This window comes from Narcine bancroftii, chromosome 5 (assembly GCF_036971445.1).
Source record: "Narcine bancroftii isolate sNarBan1 chromosome 5, sNarBan1.hap1, whole genome shotgun sequence".
NCBI classification, from domain to species: domain Eukaryota; kingdom Metazoa; phylum Chordata; class Chondrichthyes; order Torpediniformes; family Narcinidae; genus Narcine; species Narcine bancroftii.
In genome coordinates this window covers 192,276,167-192,295,916 of record NC_091473.1, presented here as the reverse complement: position 1 = coordinate 192,295,916, position 19,750 = coordinate 192,276,167, and the positions used below count along the sequence as shown (strand labels likewise).

General features: G+C 47.4%; 1 protein-coding gene across 1 annotated transcript in view; it reads left to right on the top strand.

The window, feature by feature from the left end:
• LOC138765432 (uncharacterized) overlaps positions 1-5,733 on the top strand; it is a 33,242-nt gene extending 27,509 nt beyond the window's left edge. The window contains exons 10-12 of the mRNA XM_069942472.1: positions 373-491; positions 1,332-1,405; positions 4,783-5,733. Coding sequence (XP_069798573.1) covers positions 373-491; positions 1,332-1,405; positions 4,783-4,854 — 265 coding nt within the window. The 3' untranslated portion in view covers positions 4,855-5,733. The remainder of the gene's footprint in view (positions 1-372; positions 492-1,331; positions 1,406-4,782) is intronic.
• The last annotated feature ends 14,017 nt before the right edge of the window (positions 5,734-19,750 follow it).

The window sequence follows — 19,750 nt, the reverse complement described above, 5'->3', positions numbered from 1 at the left end:
TACAGACGGAACTGAGATGTGATCTTGCAGCCTGCGCCCAGTCTCTCCGACGTGGAGGAGGGAGTGCGGGAGATGGTTGGTGACCCCCACTGCTCCGCGGATGCGCAAGTTGCCATACAGGGAGGGCCCGAGTGGTGGTGTGGGAGGAGGAGCGGGTGCAAGCATGGCGTGTCTTGCGGCCACAGGGGAAGGTGGCGGGAAGGGAGGAACAGAGGGAGTGGTCCGGGACGGGGTCAGTTCTCTGGGAGGTATGGGAGCACTGGGTGGCAGGGACCAGGAGTGGAGCCAGGGATTGAAGGGTTGAATGGTGGTGGCGGGGGAGGTGCCCATCTTGCTCAGTTGCTCCATCACCCCATGATCTCTCTGCTTCAGTTTGCAGGATGTCTTCCCTCTATTGGGTGATGAGCGAACGGCGAGCCAGCAGGGTCTGTACCAGGCGCTTGGTCTAGCTGTCACCCTGGCCTTCGCCCTGGTCGGAGGGGCCATTGTAGGTAGGATCCCTTAAAAAAAAACCCCCCTGTCCCCTGTCATGTACAGCAGGAATTTCTTCACCATCGTGTATCCCAAGAATCCACTCATGTACCCATGGAGATTCTCCCCTCCCATGTACACTGAGGACGCCTTTCCTCTCATGTACTCCCCAAGAACCCCTTTCCCCTTGTCTATCCAGAGAACACCCTACCCCGGGAATCTCTTCCTACCCCTTCCCCATCCGGTATCCCAGGAATCCGCTCCTGTGTCCCTGGGAACTTACCTCATGTATCTCAGGAACCATCCCCCGCCCCCTCCTCTGTACTCCCTTGTCCTCTCTGGGAACCTTCTACCACTCCCCGACTGCTTGGCAGTGACCCCTGCTCTCCCCACAAGCCCAACACTCCAGCCTGTCCACTGACCCCAGAGAGACATGAATCACTCCCTCCTCCTGAATCTGGGAAGATCCCATACCCCCTCTCACTCTCTCGGCCCATCGTTCTCCTGTGTGGAATTCTGGTCGCTCTAACCCTCCCCTCTTGCCGCCACCCCCGGGGAACCTTTGGATTCTTCCTCTTCTCTGCCACCATCTCAAGACCCTGCTGGATCCCTTCTCCTTCCCTCTGCCACCTCCCTTGAACCCATCTGGACCCCTTCCTCTTCCCTCTGCTACCTCCATTGAACCCATCTGGACCCCTCCTCTTCCCTCTGCCACCTCCTTTGAACCCATCCGGACCCCTCCCTCAGAATGCCTTCCCCTCCCCTCCACCATCTCCCTCAGACCCCTCCAGACTCAACCCTCCCCCTCCAGCCCCTCGCCGGGGCTTCCTCACCCGCCATTAACTCTCCTCTCTCCTTAGGGTTTATCATGAAGCTTCCTGTGTGGGGTGCCCCTCCAGACACCCAGTGTTTCACAGACCAGCCCTACTGGGAGGTGAGTGTCTGCCTGCTGGGAAGGGGTCATGGGTGGAATCCCACCTTCCCCCGGACCAATCCCGAGGCAGATTGAGGGCTGGCCTAAGGTGGGAAAGGTTCGCCTCCCGAGCTGTCAGGGGAGGTGGAGGTGGGAGAAGCATTGTCTAGGGGCAGCTGATTAGTGCACAGGATGATCCCATACACAGTGTACAGATACGGCTAAGGGTGGGTAAATATCGGCGCCAGGATCCAGACAACCATAGAGAACATTTCAACAGAGAAAACAATCCCTTCTAGTCTGTGCCCAACAATTATTCTCACTGACCTGCACCCAGTCCATTCCCCTCCCATCCATGTACCTGTCCAAATTTTTCTTAAATATGAAAACTGAGCCCACATTTCATTCCACTCCACTCACTGTGTGAAGAAGTTCCCCCCAAACTTTTCCCCTTTCACCCTTAACCCATCCTCTGGTTTGTATCTCACCCACCCTCAGTGGGAAAAGCCAACCTACATTTATTCACTCTGTCTGTCCCCCTCGTAATTTTAAATACCTCCATCAAATCTCCCCTCATTCTTCTACGCTGCAGGGAATAAAGTCCTAACCTGTTTGACCATTCCCTGTGACTTAGTTCCTGATGTCCAGGCAACATCCTCTCTGCACTCTTTCAATCACTGATATCTTTCCTAGGATTACTGTAGGGGGGATGTGAGTGGGGGATAAAAGGTCGAGAACCACTGCCCTAAACCTTTCTCCTTTCACCCTTAACCCACATCCTCTGGTTTGAATCTCACCCACCTTCAGTGGAAAACGCCTGTTGCATTTAGACCAGTGGTTCTCAACTTTTGTCTTCCCACTCACCTCCCACTTAACTATATAACCATGTAACCATATAACCACTTACAGCACAGAACAAGCCAGTTCGGCCCTACTAGTCCATGCCGTAACAAATCCCCACCCTCCTATTCCCACTGACCAGCACCCGGTCCATACCCCTCCAGTCCCCTCCTATCCATGTAACGATCCAGTCTTTCCTTAAATGTAACCAATGATCCCGCCTCAACCACGTCTGCCAGAAGCTCATTCCACATCCCCACCACCCTTTGCGTAAAGAAATTTCCCCTCGTGTTCCCCTTATAATTTTACCCTTTCAATCTTAAACAATGCCCTCTAGTTTGAATCTCCCCCACTCTTAATTGGAAAAGCCTATCCACATTTACTCTGTCTGTCCCTTTTAAAATCTTAAACACCTCTATCAAGTCCCCCCCCTCAATCTTCTACGCTCCAGAGAAAAAAGCCCTAGTCTGCACAACCTTTCCCTGTAACTCAAACCTTGAAATTCTGTCAACATTCTAGTGAACCTTCTCTGCACTCTCTCTATTTTGTTTATATCTTTCCTATAATTTGGTGACCAAAACTGTACGCAGTACTCCAAATTTGGCCTCACCAATGCCTTGTACAATTTCATCATAACTTCCCTACTCTTGAATTCAATACTCCGATTTATGAAGGCCAACATTCCAGATGCCTTCTTCACCACACCATCTACCTGAGTATCAGCCTTGAGGGTACTATTTAACACAACTCCTAAATCCCTTTGTTGCTCTGCACATCTCAATAGCCTATCATTTAATGCATATGACCTATTTAGATTTGCCTTTCCAAAATGTAACACCTCACACTTATCTGTATTAAATTCCATCAGCCATTTCTCAGCCCACACCTCCAGCCTTCCTAAATCACCTTTTAATCTACGGTAATCTTCCTCACTGTCCACACCACCAATCTTTGTATCATCCGCAAACTTGCTTATCCAATTCTCCACCCCTATTTCCAGATCGTTAATATATACTTGAAGGAGGTGAGCGGGCCATCAGTGCTCTGTGATTAGTAAGGGATTGCTTAAGGTGGGGAGGGTTGAGAACCACTGCTCTAGACCCAATTGTCACTGAAATACTTTGCTTGAGAAAATTTGTCATTGGCCCATTTCCTTTGGAGCTCTGAAAGGGTGCACATAACGAGTCAATGAGGGACGATTAAAACAGTGGTTTTCAAACTTTTTCTTTCCACTCACATCCCACTTTAAGTAATCTCCATGCCATCGGTGCTCTATGATTAGTCAAGGATTGCTTAAGATGGGATGTGGGTGGAGAGAAAAAGGTTGAGAACCAGTTGGTTATCACATGAGGAGCTTTTGATAGCTCTGTATTTATTGGAATTTAGGAGAATGAGAAAGGATCTCATTGAGTCATTTCAAATGTTGGCAGATATGGACAGAGTCAATGTGGAAAGGTTGTTTCCCGTGGAGGGAGAGTCTTGGCCAGTGGTTCTCAACCTTTTTCTTCCCACTCGCACACCACTTTAAGTAATCCCTAGGCCATAAGTGCTCTGCGATGAGTAAAGGATTGCTTAAGGTGGGATGTGGGTGGGAAGGGGAAGGTTAAGAATCTCTGCTCTAGACCTGATTGTTCCTGAAAGATTTTGCTGGAGAAAAATTGTCGTTGGCCCATTTTCTTTGGAGCTCTGAAACGGTGCACCTAACAAGTCCACGAGGGCTGATTAAAACAGTGGCTTTCAAACTTTTTAATTTCCACGCACATCCCACCTTAAGCAATCCCTTACTAATCACAGAGCACCGATGGCCTAGGGAATACTTAAAGTGGGATGTGTGTGGAAAGAAAAAGGTTGAGAACCACTGGCCTAGATGCCTCATAATTTTGTATACCTCTATCAAATCACCCCTTATTCTTCGACACGGGGGAAACATCCTAAAACTCGCAAGTCTGCAGACACCGTGGTTGGAGTAAAAGCACAACGCTGGAGAAATTCAGCAGGTCAAACAGTGTCCTTTATAGAGAGCAAAGATTAAGATACAGAACCGACATTTCAGGCTTGAGCCCTTCATCAAGGTCTGAGAAAAATGTGGGCAGGTGTCTGAACAAAATGGAAGGAGAGGGCCAAGGGGAGGAGCCCGGTCCCACAGGCAGGAGATCATATATGGGTAATGGAGGGAAGGCACAGCAACAAACTGGGGGGGGGGGGGGGGGGGTGGTGGCTCTGTGACTGGAGAGGGAAGCGGGTGGAGAGTTGGAGGAAAGAAAACTTCCTCCAGTGGCCCCAGACATTCTCCATCTAGCCGTCGACTTAAGTCTGATCCCACAGCACGGCTCCTTCCACATCGCGGCGTTCCCATTCCCTTTCCGACTGCACTGCGTTCCCTTGGCCCCGAACCTGGAGGCGCCGAAGCCTGAGCCCCCAGTTCCCCCCAACCAATCCGTGGACCCTAGGAGCAGCGGGAATGGAGCAACGGGACGCTTCATCCAAAGGGGGTGACCTCTCAGACTGCGCTCACCTTCTCTACTCTTTCACCCCCCCCCCCCACCCCGCCCCGGCAGCTCCCCGAGGACGAGAGTGGTTACGGAGAGATGGCCCCGGTGAAGGTGGAGGAAGTGGAGAAGATGGCTTAAGGAGCGGGTCGGAAATGCATGTAGACCCATCGATCTTTTGGGATGCCTTAGAGTCTGATCTCTGATACTCATGTAAAAGTCGATCCTTTTTTTTTGGCCCCAAAATCACGTGTTTTCTGTATGTCCCAGGTAAAAGTCTCCAACCACACACCTGCAGGAGCTCCCGACACCCCTATGCGAACCCTCGCCCCGGCAGGCCAATCATCCAAGCTCCTGATATGCCGACTGCGTACTCTCACCCCGGCCGTCTTCTTTCCGGGGTTCCCTCTTCCCAGCCACCTGCCCATCCGAGCTCCCAATGCCCCAACCTCGGATCTTCTCTTACGGCTGCCTGACCACCGGAGATCCTGATGCCCCAAACCATGGAATTACCACCCAGTCCCTCCCACCTGACCTCCTGATGACCCGATCCTGGACCCTCGCCTCAGCCACTCGCCCATCCGAGCTCCTGATACTCCGTCCGCAGACTTTCGTCCCCCGCTCACCGGAGCTCCCGACACCCCGACACCAAGAATCCTCGCCCCAGCTGCCTGACGCCCCGAACGCGGACTTCCCACCCAGTCTTAGCCACCTGAACACCCGACGCAGGTACTCACTGCAGTCAGAAGTCAGATCCATGTAAATTTGACCCAAAAAAAACTGGTCCAAAAAAAATCGACATTTATACGAATATATACGGTATTTTTTCATGCTCATTCTGAGTTATCCAATAACTTTTTTTATACATAAACCGATGGAAGTAGAAAGCGTATCTGAACTTTTACTATATTTTACCAGTTCTTCAATAAAATACGGTTCATATTTTTTCCTACTGTTTGACCTCATGTAAAATCTAAATGATAGTAATTTACATCCGTAATAAAATAATTTAGTAATAAACATCCGTATGTTTAATTCCCAGCTGTGTTGAGAGAGGAGAGAGTCGTTTTCTCCAGGTAGAAATGTTTGAGGTGCGGAGGGATGTTTTAATCACAATGGACAATGAAGATTTCGGTTTACTGAACCTTTTTGGGAGTATTTTATGGATTTGGGGGTTGCTGATCACGAAAGTCACCCTATCACCTACCGGTTTTTCGTTCGTGTAGCGGCGAACAACCGTCGAACACGGTTCCCATAGGCCGCCGGAATAGCAGTCGAATCGGCCAATCACCGCCAGCGGATCGCCTGCGGTCCAATCCGGTGCCGCGCATCCGGGACAGCCAATCAGCAGCCGGCCTCGTTCGACCCACGCCCCGAGCTTCAGCCGGCGGCCGATAAAAGGAAGGCAGAGCTGAAGCCCAGTAAAGTTGCTGTCGATTTTGCCCCCTTTGGCTTGAGAGTTATTTTTCAACCTCGAGTTATAACTGTGTCGACCCTGCTACAAATAGAGCCTATTTCCGAAAGGAAATTTTGTGTAATATTATGTATTCTGTTATATTTCACGATTTTTGTCATATTTTAAGTCCACTTCAAGTATGAGGTGCAACATGTCATTTCCTACGTTCGCACTTGGAAGTTTTCCCGGCTGATCCCAGCGCCGGACACGGTGCAAAGTTTCACCAGGACCATGGAAAAGCGGGATCAGGGCAGCTGGGATCCATCGGTGCTGGCCGACACCTGTTTGGCACCGACACGAGAGGCATCAGATGCCGAGTACAAGCGGAAAATCAGTGTGATTTAACTGTGCTGACGCGGTGGCCCCCCTCACAGAATTAAGGGCGAACGCGACGATCCAGCAGGCTGCATGAGGCCCGCGGCACAACTGAAGGCGTCTAACTGGCCTATTGAGGATAGCAGATCAGCGTTGAGGGGGGTTTGGACCCCGCCCTCATCTTGAGAATAAAAGCAGGGCTGTGAGTCCAATGTTATCCGCACTCGACTCTCTGTACAGCTCTAAACTCTCTCCGCAGAGCCATAGCTTGTAGCAGCTAGCTACACTAAATTCAATAACAGTTAATGTTTCTCCAACTTCCCACGGGGTATAGTAAATCTGAAATTATATTTGTGTTCAGCTTGAAGTTATCTATCAAGATCACCAATTTCTTTTCAGGAAGCTAAACCTTTTCTGGAATAAAAAAAATAGTTGTCCAGTCTTATTTTTATGCAGTGAATGGATTTTACTGGGAGAGGTGGTGAGAGCAGGTGGGGCAGCCATGTCTGAGACATTTAGGCAGACACGCCAGGAGACGGGGGAAGGGTTTCATTTGGGATCATGGTCAGCAGAATAGAAGGGCCAAAGGGCCTGTTAATACTGTTCATATTCCACCCTCAGCAGAGCCTTAGGGACTTGGGGGGGGGGGTTTCTAGAGGGAGGGGTGTATGGGCTGGTGGGGGGGGGGTGTTACAGAGACAGGGAGGGGAGTAGGGGACTGAGGGGGTTGACAGAGACAGGGAGGGGTGTAGGGGACTGGAGTGGATTACAGAGGTAGGGTGTAAGGGACCGGAGGGGGTTACAGAGACAGGGAGGGGTGTAGGGGACTGGAGTGGGTTACAGAGGTAGGGTGTAAGGGACCGGAGGGGGTTACAGAGACAGGGAGGGGTGTAGGGGACTGGAGTGGGTTACAGAGGTAGGGTGTAAGGGACCGGAGGGGGTTACAGAGACAGGGAGGGGTGTAGGGGACTGGAGTGGATTACAGAGCTAGGGTGTAAGGGACTGGAGGGGGTTACAGAGACAGGGAGGGGTGTAGGGGACTGGAGTGGATTACAGAGGTAGGGTGTAAGGGACCGGAGGGGGTTACAGAGACAGGGAGGGGTGTAGGGGACTGGAGTGGATTACAGAGGTAGGGTGTAAGGGACCGGAGGGGGTTACAGAGACAGGGAGGGGTGTAGGGGACTGGAGTGGATTACAGAGGTAGGGTGTAAGGGACCGGAGGGGGTTACAGAGACAGGGAGGGGTGTAGGGGACTGGAGTGGATTACAGAGGTAGGGTGTAAGGGACCGGAGGGGGTTACAGAGACAGGGAGGGGTGTAGGGGACTGGAGTGGATTACAGAGGTAGGGTGTAAGGGACCGGAGGGGGTTACAGAGACAGGGAGGGGTGTAGGAGGACAGAAAGAGGGAGATCTCCCTTTCTCCTCTCACACACATCTCCCCACGCGTTTATTTGATGTTGGTTTGCTGCTGTGTCCTGCCATCTGCTGGATGCTGTGCCACTCTGCAGGCCAGCTGAAGACAGGAGTCAGACGGAGCATCGCGGAGCAGAAACATTCAGTGATTCTCTCTCTGTTGCTGCTGCCTGGCCCCCTGAGCATTTCCAGTATTCACTGTCAGTATACGGAAAAGGAGAAACCTGGCAGCAAACCGGGGAACCCGAGGGCCTGTGGGCGGTTGGCTAATTCTTGGAGGTTGAGGAGGGATTGATTGCAGGTATTATCAATGTAGTCATTCTGGAATTAGAGGGCTCAAGGTTGGGTGGGGGATGATTACAGAGGTGGAATCAGCCAGCAAACAGACCCTTCGGCCCATCAAGCCTATGCCAACCATTAAACACCCAATCAGAATCAGGCTTATTGATTCAACGTGTGTCACAAAATTGGTTGTTTCAGGGCAGCAGAATTGTGTAAAAATGGCTATAAATTTCATTTCCATAAATGCACAATTAAAAAAAAAAGAATGTTAGAGAAAGTGAGGCAGTGTCTGTGGTTCATTGCCCGTTCAGGACAAGTAATCCATAGGCCTTCGATGCTCTGTGATAAGTAAGGGATTGCTTAAGGTGGGATGTGAGTGGGAAGGGAATTGCTGCTCTAGACCCAATTGTTACTGAAATATTTTGCTGGAGAAAAATGGTCATTGGCCCATTTCCTTTGGAGTTCTGAAACCGTGCACATAAAGAGTCCACGAGGGACAATTAAAATAGTGGTTTTCAAACTTTTTCTTTCCACCTTCATCCCACCTTAAGCAATCCCTTACTAATCACAGAGCACCGATGGCGTAGGGAATACTTAAAGTGGGATATGAGTGGAAAGAAAAAAGGTTGAGAACCACTGCCCTAAACTTTTCTCCCCTCACTTTGTACACGTCTCTGCTGGTGTCTGCTATTCCCGCCCTGGGTGAAAAGGCGCTGGCCGTCCGCCTTATCTATGTCTCTTGTAGACCTCCATTAAATCACTTCTCATCCTTCTTCGCTCCCCAGCTCTGCTAACCTTGCCTCATAAGACATGCTTTCCAATCTTGGTGAATTTTCTCTGCCCCCTCTCCATAGCTTCCACATCCTTCCTGTCATAAGGTGACCAGAATTGAACACAATACTCCAAGTGTGGTCTCACCAGAGATTTGTAGAGCTGCAACATCACCTCAGTCCCCGGCTGATGAAGTCCAGCACCACAGAGGCCTTCTTCACTATCCTATTACCCTGTGCGGTGACCTTGAGGGATGTCTGGATTTGGACCCCAAGGTCCCTCTGTTCCTCCACACTGTTAAGTATCCGACCATTAACCCTGGACACTGCTTCAAGTTTGTCCTTCCAACATGCATCACCTCATCACTTGTCTTGATTGAATTCCATGTATCTGTGTGATAGAATATATAGAAATATTTTTGGGAGATAAACTGAAAATGGTAGAATAATTTACATATATACACTTTAAAGCAGATCTTTGAAATACTGGAGGTTTCATATCCACAGTGTTTTGCAGAAGCTCCAGAGCGGTGGATGGCTGGAAGTGCTATCTGCCTGATGTTTCTCTTGGAATAAGGGGAACAGAAAGGAACTCTTGTGGTAGACTGAAAGAAAGAGGTGATCATCTGGAGAACCTTGCTGGGGCAAGCTTCGTCAGCGAGACATTGAGGTGACTTATGGTGGTACCTCAGTTGTGGAAACCCTGGAACCACACATCTCTCTCTGCAAACCTACAAGACCCTTCCTGAGCAGTAACCACTTACCTTTTGAGCATCAAAGCCTGGTGAACTTTATACATGTTAAATTCTGTGTACAGTATAAGAATTGCCTGCAACCAGAGAACTTGGAAGAATGAGAAGTGAGATTGAACTGTGAACCAAATAACTTTCTTAAATTTACATACACATTACAAACACAAGCGCTTAGAATAGGAAGGGGGTTAAGTTAGGTTAGTTAAGTTAATAATGATAAGTTAAAGTGTAATTCTGTTTTCATGTTTAAAGATAATTAAAAGCAACTTCTGCTGAAGTAATCATTTGTCTTGGTGAATATCTATGGCTGCTGAGTTTTGGGGTCCTTTGGGCTCGTAGCAATAGGTATAGTTTGTCTGTATGTGTGTTTGCACCTTTTTTTGCAAACCATGGACCAGTTGTGCAGACTGTGGAGTGTCATCAGACCTCTCTGTCTGGAAACTGGTTGGGATGTGGATGGTGGAGGCTCATGTGACCTTAACGGCTGCAACCGAGGCAGAAGCCAATCAAGGCCAAGCCCCGTCCACATGTCAACACCCACATGGCCATCGCTCCCCCCTCCCTCCAGGGGGTGGCACTGGGGTAACAGCCCGTCCCCCCGATCCTGCCGGTAATCTGTAATCGGAAGGCTGGCATGACTCCTGGTCATACACCAGGTACCCTGCATGCTGCCCCAATGAATGCGCGAACAGGTGGGGCACTCTGCTGCTCATTACTTGCCCTGGGATCCCCGTGTGCTGCACAGCTGAACCTGGTCCCGGTGAGTTCGTGAACAGGTAGGGCACTCTGCCGCTCGTTACCTGTCCCAGGGTGTTTCTGACCCCTCCAAAATCCACCACGACTGTGGGGTGGGCTCCCCTCTTGCTCTCGATCCTGATCTCGCAGCTTTCTGGCCGGTCCGTTTTCGGCTGCACGTGCGCAGGGCCCGTTTCTGTTCCTGGGTCCCTGAGTCGGGTCTCAGCTGAGTCGAGGTCTAGCCGGGCATCCATTCTGGAGATGTATAGCAGTCTATTAAATTGTAGGCTACTCGCATCAAATCACACGAGGCAGAGTGCAGGCAAAACAGTAGTTTTAATAGACTGGTATACAGCTAGGCTTCGAGGCCTTGGTCTTGCCTCTGTACAAGCCTAGGCTAGAATGAAGGGGAAGGAAACCCCCCAGGCATATACAAGGTCACTAGGTGACCGAGTCGTGTAATGATATCATGTATGACACACCACCACACTCATGTCAACACCCACCTGGCCATTGCCCTCCCACTCCCCCATCCAATGACCTTATTGACAGCTGGGCCAGCCACTACAGCCAATTACACTATAAAGCCCACTGTGTGTGAACTGTCTGCCTCTTGCACTTCTGGAACAAACTCTGCTCCAAATGGGGAACTGCGGGTAACTGTACTGACAATAACCACACCAGCAGTGCGAGTATAAGACAGCTTTAATAAACTAATATATACATTAAGAGGTCTTGTCTCTCTGCAAGACCAACCTGGAAGGCTGTAGCTCTGGACTGCTTCATAGACAAGGTCACTGGGATGACCGCCGGTGACCTAGTGGTGAAATTACATATCACCACTGGAATAATGGAGAATCACTGGTAAGGTGTGCGCAGACAAAGGGTTGGGAGCAGGAGATTTGGGGGTCTAGAAATCACAGTCCCTAGTTTAGGGTAGTTGAGAGCCGTGCCTGCAACATATTGAGGGGTGGCGGTTATTGTTTAACCGCAGAGGGTTTTTTTTACCTACAAGTGGTTGCAAGTGTGTCTTATAACCCAGAGAGTGTTGGAGGTGTGAGTGTGAGTGTCTGTGAGAGAGAGAGACATTATCTATGTGTGTGAGTGAGAGAGAGACATTATCTGTATGTGTGAGTGAGAGAGAGAGATATTATCTCTGTGTGTGTGTGAGAGAGAGAGAGACATTATCTGTGTGTGTGTGAGAGAGACATTAACAATGTTTGTGTGTGAGAGAGAGACATTATCGTTGTGTGTGAGAGAGAGAGAGTGTGACATCATCTCTGTGTGAGTGAGAGAGAGACATTATCTGAATGTGTGAGTGAGAGAGACATTATCTGTGAGTGCGTGAGACATTATCTCTGAGTGTGTGAATGTGAGAGAGACATTACCTCTGTGTGTGAGTGAGAGAGACACTATCTGTGTGTGTGAGAGAGAGAGAGAGACATTATCTGTGCGTGTGTGAGAGAGAAAACTTATCTCTGTGTGCCTGAGAGAGAAAGACATTATCTCTGTGTGTGTGAGAGAGAGACATTATCTGTGTGAGTGAGAGAGAGAGACATTATCTGTGCATGTGTGAGAGAGAGAACTTATCTCTGTGTGCCTGAGAGAGAAAGACATTATCTCTGTGTGTGTGAGAGAGAGAAATTATCTCTGTGTGTGTGTGTGAGGGAGAGACATTATCTCTGTGTGTCTCTGAGAGAGAGAGAGACATTATCTTTGTGTCTGATAGAGAGAAGAGGGAGAGAGTCATTATCTCTGTGTGTCAAAGAGAGAGAGAGACATTATCTCTGTGTGTGTGTGAGGGAGAGAGACATTATCTGTGTGAGTGTGAGAGAGAGACATTATCTGTGTGTGTGTGAGAGAGAAAGACCTTATCTCTGTGAGCATGAGAGAGAAAAACATTATCTCTGTGTGCGTGAATGTGAGAGAGACATTATCTCTGTGTGTGAGTGAGAGAGACATTATCTCTATGTGTGTTTGTGTGAGGGAGAGAGATTATCTGTGTGTGTGTGAGCGACAGAGAGAGAGACATTATCTCTGTGTGTGTGTGAGAGAGAGAGACATTATTTGTGTGTGTGAGAGAGACATTATCTTTGTGCATGAGAGAGAAAGACATTATTTCTTGCGTGTGTGAATGTGAGAGAGACATTATCTCTGTGTGTGTGTTTGTGAGAGAGACAGTGAGACATTATCTCTGTGTGTGAGATAGAGACCTTATCTCAGTGTGCGTGAGAGAGAAAAACATTATCTGTGTGTGTGTGAATGTGAGAGAGACATTATCATTGTGTGTGAGTGAGAGAGACATTTTCTTTGTGTGTGTGCGTGTGAGCGAGAGAGAATATCTCTGTGTGTGTGAGCGAGAGAGAGAGAGACATTATCTCCATGTCTGTGTGAGAGAGAGACATTATCTCTGTGTGTGAGAGAGAGAAGAGGGAGAGAGTCATTATCTCTGTGTGTGAAAGAGAGAGAGACATTAACTCTGTGTGTGTGTTAGGGAGAGAGACATTATCTGTGTGTGTGTGAGTGTGAGAGACATTATCTGTGTGTGTGTGAGAGAGACATTAACAATGTTTGTGTGTGAGAGAGAGACATTATCGTTGTGTGTGAGAGACAGAGAGTGTGACATCATCTCTGTGTGAGAGAGAGAGAAATTACCTCTATGAGAGAGAGAGAGAGAGACATTTTCTGTGTGTGTGTGTGAGAGACAGTGAGACTTTATCTCTGTGTATGAGAGAGAGAAGAGGGAGAGAGTCATTATATCTGTGTCAAAGAGAGAGATACATTATCTCTGTGTGTGAGCGAGAGAGAGAGCGAGAGACATTATCTATGTGTTTGTGTGTGAGAGAGTCATTAACTCAGTGTGTGTGAGTGAGAGACAGACATTATCTGTGTGTGTGTATGTGTGTGTGTGAGAGAGAGAGGCATTATCTCTGTGTGTGAGAGAGAGAAGGGGGAGAGAGTCATTATATCTGTGTCTCAAAGAGAGAGAGAGACATTATCTCTGTGCGTGTGAGTGTGACAGAGAGACATTATCTCTGTGTGGGTGAATGTGAGAGAGACATTATCTCTGTGTGTGAGAGAGAGAGACATTTTCTGTGTGTGTGTGTGAGTGACACATTGTCTCAGTGTGTGAGAGAGAGAAGGGGGAGAGAGTCATTATATCTGTGTCTCAAAGAGAGAGAGAGACATTATCTCTGTGCGTGTGAGTGTGACAGAGAGACATTATCTCTGTGTGGGTGAATGTGAGAGAGACATTATCTCTGTGTGTGAGAGAGAGAGACATTTTCTGTGTGTGTGTGTGAGTGACACATTGTCTCAGTGTGTGAGAGAGAGAAGAGGGAGACAGTCATTATCTCTGTGTGTGAAAGAGAGAGAGAGAGATAATCTCTGTGTGTGTGTGTGAGAGACAGTGAGACTTTATCTCTGTGTATGAGAGAGAGAAGAGGGAGAGAGTCATTATATCTGTGTCAAAGAGAGAGATACATTATCTCTGTGTGTGAGCGAGAGAGAGAGCGAGAGACATTATCTATGTGTTTGTGTGTGAGAGAGTCATTAACTCAGTGTGTGTGAGTGAGAGACAGACATTATCTGTGTGTGTGTATGTGTGTGTGTGAGAGAGAGAGGCATTATCTCTGTGTGTGAGAGAGAGAAGGGGGAGAGAGTCATTATATCTGTGTCTCAAAGAGAGAGAGAGACATTATCTCTGTGCGTGTGAGTGTGACAGAGAGACATTATCTCTGTGTGGGTGAATGTGAGAGAGACATTATCTCTGTGTGTGAGAGAGAGAGACATTTTCTGTGTGTGTGTGTGAGTGACACATTGTCTCAGTGTGTGTGAGAGAGAAGGGGGAGAGAGTCATTATATCTGTGTCTCAAAGAGAGAGAGAGACATTATCTCTGTGCGTGTGAGTGTGACAGAGAGACATTATCTCTGTGTGGGTGAATGTGAGAGAGACATTATCTCTGTGTGTGAGAGAGAGAGACATTTTCTGTGTGTGTGTGTGAGTGACACATTGTCTCAGTGTGTGAGAGAGAGAAGAGGGAGACAGTCATTATCTCTGTGTGTGAAAGAGAGAGAGAGAGATAATCTCTGTGCGTGTGAGGGAGAGAGACATTATCGGTGTGTGTTTGAGTGTGAGAGATTGACATTATCTCTGTGTGTGTGAGTGTGAGAGAGAGACATTATCTCTGTGTGTGAGAGAGAGACATTATCTCTGTGTGGGAGAGAAAGAGAGAAACAATATCTCTGTGTGTGTGAGTGAGGGAGACCTTATCTCTGTGTGCGTGAGAGAGAATGACATTATCTCTGTGTGTTTGAATGTGAGAGAGACATTATCTCTGTGTGTGAGTGAGAGAGACATTATCTCTGTGTGTGTGAGTGAGGGAGAGAGACTATCACTGTGTGTAGGTGAGAAAGAGACATTAACTGTGTGTGTGTGTGTGTCTGTGTGTGGGTGTGTGTGTGTGTGTGGGTGTGCGGGTGAGAGAATGGGAGAGACATTATCTCCGTGTGTGTGTGTGAGAGAGACATTATCTCTGTGTGTGAGAGAGAGAAGAGGGAGAGAGTCATTATATCTGTGTCTCAAAGAGAGAGAGAGACATTATCTCTGTGTGTGTGAGTGTGAGAGAGAGACATTATCTCTGTGTGGGCGAATGTGAGAGAGACATTATCTGTGTGTGTGTGTGTGTCTGTGTGTGGGTGTGTGTGTGTGTGTGTGTGTGTGGGTATGTGGGTGAGAGAGTGGGAGAGACATTATCTCTGTGTGTGTGAGAGAGAGAGACATTATCTCTGTGTGAGAGACTGACATAATCTCTGTAAGTGAGAGAAAGACATTACCCTTGTGTGTTGATGTGAGAGAGACGTTATCGATGTGTGTGAGTGAGAGAGACATTATCTATGTGTGTGTGAGCGAGAGAGAGAGAGAGAGAGACATTATCTCTGTGTGTGTGTGAGAGAGAGACAGAGACATTATCTGTGTGTGTATGAGTGAGACAGAGACATTATCTCTGTGTGTGTGTGAGAGAGATGTTTTTTCTGTGTGTACGTGTGAGAGTGAGAGAGAGACTATCTCTGTGTGTGTGTGTGAGAGAGAGCGACATTATCTGTGTGTGTGTGTGAGAGGGACATTATCTCTGTGTTTGTGTGTGAGAGAGTCATTAACTCTGTGTGTGAGTGAGAGACAGACATTATCTGTGTGTGTGTGAGTGTAAAAGAGACATTATCTCTGTGTGTAAGAGAGAGAAGAGGAGAGAATCATTATATCTGTCTCAAAGAGAGAGACATTATCTCTGTGTGTGTGAGTGTGACAGAGAGACATTATCTCTGTGTGGGTGAATGTGAGAGAGACATTATCTGTGTGTGTGTGTGTGTCTGTGTGTGGGTGTGTGTCTGTGTGTGGGTGTGTGTGTGTGTGTGTGTGTGTGTGTGTGGGTGAGAGAGTGGGAGAGACATTATCTCTGTGTGTCTGTGAGAGAGAGAGACATTATCTCTGTGTATGAGTGAGAGAGATATTATCTCTATGTGAGTTTGTGTGAGGGAGAGAGACATTGTGTGTGTGTGTGTGTGAGAGGGAGTGAGACATCTACTCTGTGTGTGTGAGAGAGAGAGTGACAGTATCTCTGGGTGTGTGAGTGAGAGAGCGAGACATTATCTCTGTGTGTATGAGTGGGACAGAGAGACATTATCTCTGTGTGTGTGAGAGAGATATTATTTCTGTGTGTGTGTGTGTGAGAGGGACATTATCTGTGTGTGTGTGTGTGAGAGAGACCTTATCTCTGTGTGTGTGTGTGTGTGAGAGAGAGAGACATTATCTGTGTGTGTGTGTGTGTGAGAAAGACCTTATCTCTGTGTATGTGTGTGTGTGTGAGGGAGAGAGACATTATCTGTGTGTGTTTGTGTGAGAGACATTATCTCTGTGTGTGTGTGAGAGATATTATTTCTGTGTGTCTGTGTGAGAGAGAGAGACATTATCTCTCTGTGTGTGAGAGAGACATTATCTCTCTGTGTGTGTGAGTGAGGGAGAGAGACATTATCTGTGTGTGTTTGTGTGAGAGACATTATCTCTGTGTGTGTGAGAGTGAGAGACAGATATTATCTCTGTGTGTGTGAGAAAGAGAGACATTTTCTCTGTGTGTGTGAGAGAGAGAGACATTAGCAGTGTGTGTGTGAAAGGTAGAGGGAGACATTATCTCTGGGTGTGTCAGTGAGAGGGAGACATTATCTTTGTGTGTGAGTGAGAGAAACATATTCTCTGTGTGTGTGCGTGTGAGAGAGAGACATTATCTGTGTGTGTGTGAGAGAGAGAGAGAGAGAGACATTATCTCTGTGTGTGATACAGACATTATCTCTGTGTGTGTGAGAGAGAAGAGGGAGAGAGTCATTATCTCTGTGTGTGAAAGAGAGAGAGAGAGACATTATCTCTCTGTGTGTGTTAGGGAGAGAGACATTAACTGTGTGTGTGTGAGTGTGAGAGAAAATATCTGTGTGTGTGTGAGAGAGACATTATCTCTGTGTGTGAGGGAGAGAAGAGGGAGAGAGTCATTATCTCTGTGTGTGAAAGAGAGAGAGAGAGACATTATCTCTCTGTGTGTGTTAGGGAGAGAGACATTAACTGTGTGTGTGTGAGTGTGAGAGAAAATATCTGTGTGTGTGTGTGAGAGCGACATTATCTCTGTGTGTGAGAGACAGAGAGACATCATCTCTGTGTGTGAGAGAGAGAAATTACCTCTGTATGAGAGGGAGAGAGAGAGAGAGAGAGAGAGAGAGAGAGACATTATCTCTGTGTGTGTTAGAGAGACATTATCTCTGTGTTTGTGAGAGAGAGACATGATCTCCGTGTGTGTGAGAAAGAGTGACATTTTCTCTGTGTGTGTGTGAGAGAGACGTTATCTATGTGTGTGTGAAAGAGAGAGAGAGACATTGGGTGTGTGAGTGAGAGGGAGACATTATCTCTGTGAGTGTGTGTGTGTGTGTGAGTGTGAGAGAGAGACATTATCTCTGTTTGTGAGAGAGAGACATTATCTGTGTGTGTGTGTGAGAGAGACATATCTCTAAGTGTGTGAGAGAGAGAGAGAGCTTATCTCTGTGTGCATGAGAGAGAAAGACATTATCTTAGTGTGTGTGAATGTGAGAGATACATTACCTCTGTGTGTGTGAATGTGAGAGAGAGACGTTATCTCGGTGTGTGAGTGAGAGAGACATTATCTCTGTGTGTGTGAATGTGAGAGAGAGACGTTATCTCGGTGTGTGAGTGAGAGAGACATTATCCCTGTGTGTGTGTGTGAGAGAGTCATTAACTCAGTGTGTGTAAGTGAGAGAGAGACATTATCTCAGTGTGTGTGTGTGAGACAGAGAAATTATCTGTGTGTGTGTGTGTGTGTGTGTGTGTGTGTGTGTGTGTGTGTGTGTGTGAGAGAGAGAGAGAGAGAGGCATTATATCTGTGTGTGAGAGAGAAAAGAGGGAGAGAGTCATTAGATCTGTGTGTCAAAGAGAGAGACATTATCTCTGTGTGTGAGTGAGAGAAGAGGGAAAGAGTCATTATATCTGTGTGTCAAAGAGAGAGACTTTATCTCTGTGTGTGTGAGCGAGAGAGAGAGGGAGACATTATCTGTGTGTGTGTGTGAGACAGAGAGACATTATCTCTGTGTGTGAGTGAGAGAGAAATTAACTCTGTGTGTGAATGAGAGAGAGACATTATCTGGGTGTGTGTGTGATAGAGAGACATTATCTCTGTGTGTGGAGTGACAGAGCGAGACATTATCTCTGTTTGTATGAGTGAGAGAGAGAGACATTGTGTGTGTGTGTGTGTGTGTGTGAGAGAGAGAGAGACATTATCTCTGGGTGTGTCAGTGAGAGAGAGACATTATTTCTGTGTGTGTGAGTGTTTGTGAGAGAGAGACATTATCTCTCTGTGTGTGTGTGAGAGAGACATAATCTCCCTGTGTGTGTGTGGGAGAGAGAGACATTGTGTGTGTGTGTGTGTGTGTGTGTGTGTGTGTGTGTGTGTGTGTGTGTGTGTGTGAGAGAGACCTTATCTCTGTGTATGTGTGTGTGTGTGTGTGTGTGAGAGAGAGCTACATTATCTGTGTGTGTGTGTGTGTGTGAGAGAGACCTTATCTCTGTGTATGTGTGTGTGTGAGTAAGGGAGAGAGACATTATCTGTGTGTGTGTGTGTGTGTGTGTGTGTGTGTGTGTGTGTGTGTGTGTGTGTGTGTGTGTGTGTGAGAGAGACATTATCTCTGTGTGTGTGTGTGAGAGAGACCTTATCTCTGTGTATGTGTGTGTGTGTGTGTGTGTGTGTGTGTGAGAGGGAGACATTATCTCTGTCTGTGTGTGTGAGCAAGGGAGAGAGACATTATCTGTGTGTGTTTGTGTGAGAGACATTATCTCTCTGTGTGTGTGAGAGAGAGACATTATCTCTGTGTGTGTGTGTGTGAGGGAGAGAGACATTATCTGTGTTTGTGTGAGAGACATTATCTCTGTGTGTGTGAGAGTGAGAGACAGACATTATCTCTGTGTGTGTGAGAGAGAGAGACATTTTCTGTGTGTGTGTGTGTGAGAGATATTATCAGTGTGTGTGTGAAAGGGAGAGAGAGACATTATCTCTGGGTGTGTCAGTGAGAGGGAGACATTATCTTTGTGTGTGATACAGACATTATCTCTGTGTTAGTAAGAGAGAAAGGCATTATCTGTGTGTGTATGAATGTGACAGGGACATTATCTCTGTGTGTGAGAGAGAGAAGAGGGAGAGAGTCATTGTCTCTGTGTGTGAAAGAGAGAGAGAGAGACATTATCTCTCTGTTTGTGTTAGGGAGAGAGACATTAACTGTGTATGTGTGAGTGTGAGAGAAAATATCTCTGTGTGTGTGATAGAGACATTATCTCTGTATGTGAGAGACAGAGAGACATTATCGCTGTGTGTGAGAAAGAGAGAAAGTGAGACATCATCTCTGTGTGTGTGAGAGAGAAATTGCCTCTGTATGAGAGAGAGAGAGAGAGAGAGAGAGACATTATCTCTGTGTGTGAGAGACATTATCTCTGTATGTGTGCGTGAGAGAGAGAATCATTATCACTGTGTGTGTTAGAGAGAGAGACATTATCTATGTGTTTGTGAGAGAGAGACATGATCTCCGTGTGTGTGAGAAAGAGAGACATTTTCTCTCTCTGTGTGTGAGAGAGATGCTATCTATGTGTGTGTGAAAGAGAGAGTTAGACATTATCTCTGGGTGTGTGAGTGAGAGGGAGACATTATCTCTGTGTGTGTGTGTATGTGTGAGAGAGAGACATTATCTCTGTGTGTGAGAGAGAGACATTA